The 4,026-nt window shown below is 35.9% G+C and overlaps 1 protein-coding gene across 1 annotated transcript; it reads left to right on the forward strand.

The window, feature by feature from the left end:
* Window positions 1–1,553, forward strand: LOC120189342 (GDSL esterase/lipase At5g45670-like). Its single transcript, XM_039192647.1, has 5 exons — window positions 1–349; window positions 436–569; window positions 657–908; window positions 984–1,227; window positions 1,342–1,553. Exons 1-5 carry the CDS (start codon window positions 1–3, stop codon window positions 1,551–1,553), a joined length of 1,191 nt encoding a protein of 396 aa, XP_039048578.1.
* The last annotated feature ends 2,473 nt before the right edge of the window (window positions 1,554–4,026 follow it).

Below are 4,026 nucleotides of genomic sequence, written 5' to 3' on the forward strand. Positions count from 1 at the left end.
ATGGATCCCCATTTTAAGCCATCGAAGCTGGTGATGATCTCAGTGTTGTTAGCATTGTCGAGTTTGCAAAACTGGGCAAATGCAAAGCCCTCTAACTCGACAAATGCAAAGCCCTCTAACTCGACAAAAATAAATCACACAGACTCGACAAATGCAAATCAAACAAACTCGACCAATGCAAAACCCGAGGTGCCATGCTACTTTATATTCGGAGACTCGCTTTCGGATAATGGAAACAATAATAACCTTAAGACATTGGCCAAGGTGAACTATCCACCGTATGGGGTTGATTTCCCTGGAGGACCGACCGGAAGGTTTACCAATGGCCGAACCCTACAAGATTTTATTGGTTTGTTCTCCACTCTTCTCCGTTTACATATTTAATTAATCAAAGTTTATGTATTATTATTCATTTATATATGTATATGCTGATAGTTGAACTTTTGGGGTTCGAAAGTTATATGCCACCTTTTGCCCAAGCAGTGGGGAAAGGAAAAGAAATGCTTAATGGCGTGAACTATGCGTCCGGTTCCGCGGGCATTCTCGATGAAACCGGAAAATATAATATGGTAATTTTAGATGCGTCCGTTACATAATTTTTCAAATGGAAACAATGTTTATTATAACATTACATACCCTTTTGATGTCTCGTGCAGGGTGATCGAATACCCTTGAACGAGCAAATCTTGAAAAATCACAAAGCTGTAATTTCTTCGATTACTAAGGAAATGCGATACGATCTATCGGCTACGAAAAAACTTCTAAACAAATGTATTTATTCTATTGAAATCGGAAGCAACGACTTCATCAACAACTATTTCTTGCCGAAATTCTACGACAGCAGCCGACGCTATAGTCTATCGGCATATACCACAATGCTCGTTCAACAACTTTCGCGCCAACTTATGGTTATTTACCAATGTTTTATTTATTTATTTTGATTTATCAACTCATTTTCGGATCTAATTTCGACATACTACCAGGTTCTGTACGATAACGGTGCAAGAAAGTTCGCCGTGTTCGGAGTACCGCCGATTGGTTGCACCCCGAATGCGATTTCGCTGTATGGAACCAATGGGTCACCTTGTGTAGACATCCTGAACCAGGCTGCAGTCCTTTTCAATGAAAGACTCCAACAACTCATCCGTGAATTTAACAGAACTCTAATCAAAGCTAAATTTACCTATCTTAATCCACCCGGAGCTCCGGTCGATATCGCGGAATTCGGTAAACAACCATCGCTTTGCCTCTCTTATAATCACTACAATTAGATTTTTTTCATGGATCGAACAACATGATACGATCGAAAAAACTAATTAAGGTGTTGTTGTGGGCATTTAGTGAAAATCGGTGCATGCTGCAAAACCGGAGGCGGTGCCGGAGAACTTTGTGTTCGTAATTCAAAGCCATGTAGTGACCCAAAGAAGCACATATTTTGGGATGGAGTCCATATTACCGAGTATCAAATGGAGATCATGGCCAAAAATGCTTATAGCTCCAACTCTACTCTTTGTGCTTCTCCATACAACATTCATAATTTAGCAATGCTCTGATTTAATAATAATTTTAGTTTGGAGATCGGTTTAGTATTGTTTTGTATTATTACCGATGAGGTTTTAGTTTAATGATAACGTTGTCGTCGTAGGAACTATAAGGTTCTATGTTCGGGTTTTAACATGTGTAAATCATGTCTGAGTTTTCTTTAAATTTATTTTAGTTTAAGTCTTTCTATATGTTCATATTTATTCTGGTCTAGGTCTGAATAAATTTTGATTATCGGTTTGAATGTAATGATTATGTTGGTTTTTGGCAAATATCCCACATTGGTTTTGTATAAGGAGGAGGGAAATTCTTTTGTTATAAATAGAGCCATCATCCTCCTTAGTTTAGCATCCCACAAATATAAACTTTCTTCACTATTAAAGGCTATTTGTACTCTTTCTCTCTTTGTAATATTTCCTCTATTAGTGAAATATTATTTTAGTAGTGTTCGAGAAGGTAGGCATAATTTTGGCCTAACCTCGTTAAATTTTAGTGTTCTCTTTATGTCTATTTAATAACTATTGTCGGGTATAGTTGTTGTTAATTATTGTCCTATTAAAATTACTTGTCTTAGTAGTTCTGTCTAAGGAAAGTGGATTTTAAGAGGGATCATTGTGACCCCTCCTCTTTCCTGGGAATCTACATTGGGGTGATTTTTAGTACAATCGTTTTCACACTAGTCACCTAGATAATAGTTTTCAAGGTGAATTTGTTATTATTGGTGGAAATTAACCCGAATTCCACAACAATTGGTATCAGCGCTCTTGGTTTATTTTAGTATGCTCTGTGGTTGCGGCTTAGGCTGATCTTCCACATCAGAAAAAATTTCCTTGGGATAATTGGCATTCCGCATTGACAACTATTAAATAGAATTTGTAGCAGAAATGGCAGACGCAACAAAAACATCCACATCGTCGTCAATAGCTGTGACAAATGTTAGATTTGCAGTGGAGATTTTTGATGGCACCGATCATTTCGGCATGTGGCAAAGTGAGGTTCTAGATGCCCTATTTCAGTAGGGTCTAGACATTGCTATTGAAGGAGAGAAACCAGATGATGTTGAGGAGAAAGAATGGAAGAGGATCAATAGATTGGCATGTGGTACTATTCGATCGTGTCTTTCTAAAGAGCAGAAGTATGCATTTTCTAAGGAAACTTCTGCAAGTAAATTGTGGAAGGCACTGGAGGAGAAATTTTTGAAGAAAAGCGGTCAGAACAAGCTCTACATGAAAAAGAGATTATTCCCTTCAACTATGTACCAGATACCACTATGAATGATCACATTACTAGCTTTAATCAGTTGGTGACTGATCTGATGAATATGGACGTGACTTTTGAAGACGAAGATCTGGCTCTGATGTTGATGGGATCACTTCCTGATGAGTTTGAGTATCTTGAAACGACTCTACTTCATGGGAAAGTTGTTGTGTCTCTCAGTGAAGTAAATGTTACCTTGTAACACCCCAACCCATATTCGACCCGGATACGAATCCGAGGTCCCGGATACGAATCCGAGGTGTCACATTGACCTTTTAAAACATGTACTTGTATAAAATAGTGAGTAATTTAAAACTTTTATAACATATAAATGACTAATTTACATAAAAGACATTTTCATTATTACAAAACCAATCAGAGCGTGTATATTTCACTTATTTATTTACATATAACTATTCAAAACATTTATAAAATTGTTCATAGCTTAAACAATACATTCTTTTGAAAACATGCCAACTAGAACTTTATATACTAAAATACATATTATTCACCTCTTTTCTGATCTGACCTTTAGTAAGGAGAACTGACCTGTCTTGCTCCACATTGCTCTTTACTCTTATCGGAACCTACGTGTAAATCACTTACACGCTAAGTCAAAGACTTAGTGAGGCAATAAACATATAAAGTAAATGGTAACTAATAATCATACATAAACAATTACTATTATCATTTCATACAACTCATACTTTTACATGTAACAAATATATATACATATATATATGTCATTATCATTCATATCTCTTATCTCATGTTCCTATGATCTCTTATGTCCATATCATATATCTTATAAACTTATTATTATATCATCATTTCAATCAATTATACTCATTCACATATACCTTAACATGTACTCATGTATATCATATAACATATACCATATATACTATCATAAAACACGTATACCCAGGCAACTATAATATTCACATATACCTTAACCTGTACTCATGTATATCATATAACATATACCATATATACTATCATAAAACACGTACACCCAGGCAACTATAATCATCTCATTTTTATTAATATTATCTATTTAATAGCCCATGATACACATGTGAGAACTAAAGATATGCGAGTACATAGAGGTTGTGCACTAATATTGTCACCACAACTCATATAATTGCACCGAAGTGCCACATATAATTGCACCGGAGTGCCACGTAGAATTGCACCGTAGTGCCATATAATAATGTCCATAAGGAC

This window comes from Hibiscus syriacus, unplaced genomic scaffold (assembly GCF_006381635.1).
Source record: "Hibiscus syriacus cultivar Baekdansim isolate YM2019G1 unplaced genomic scaffold, ASM638163v2 tig00116954_pilon, whole genome shotgun sequence".
Lineage (NCBI taxonomy): Eukaryota > Viridiplantae > Streptophyta > Magnoliopsida > Malvales > Malvaceae > Hibiscus > Hibiscus syriacus.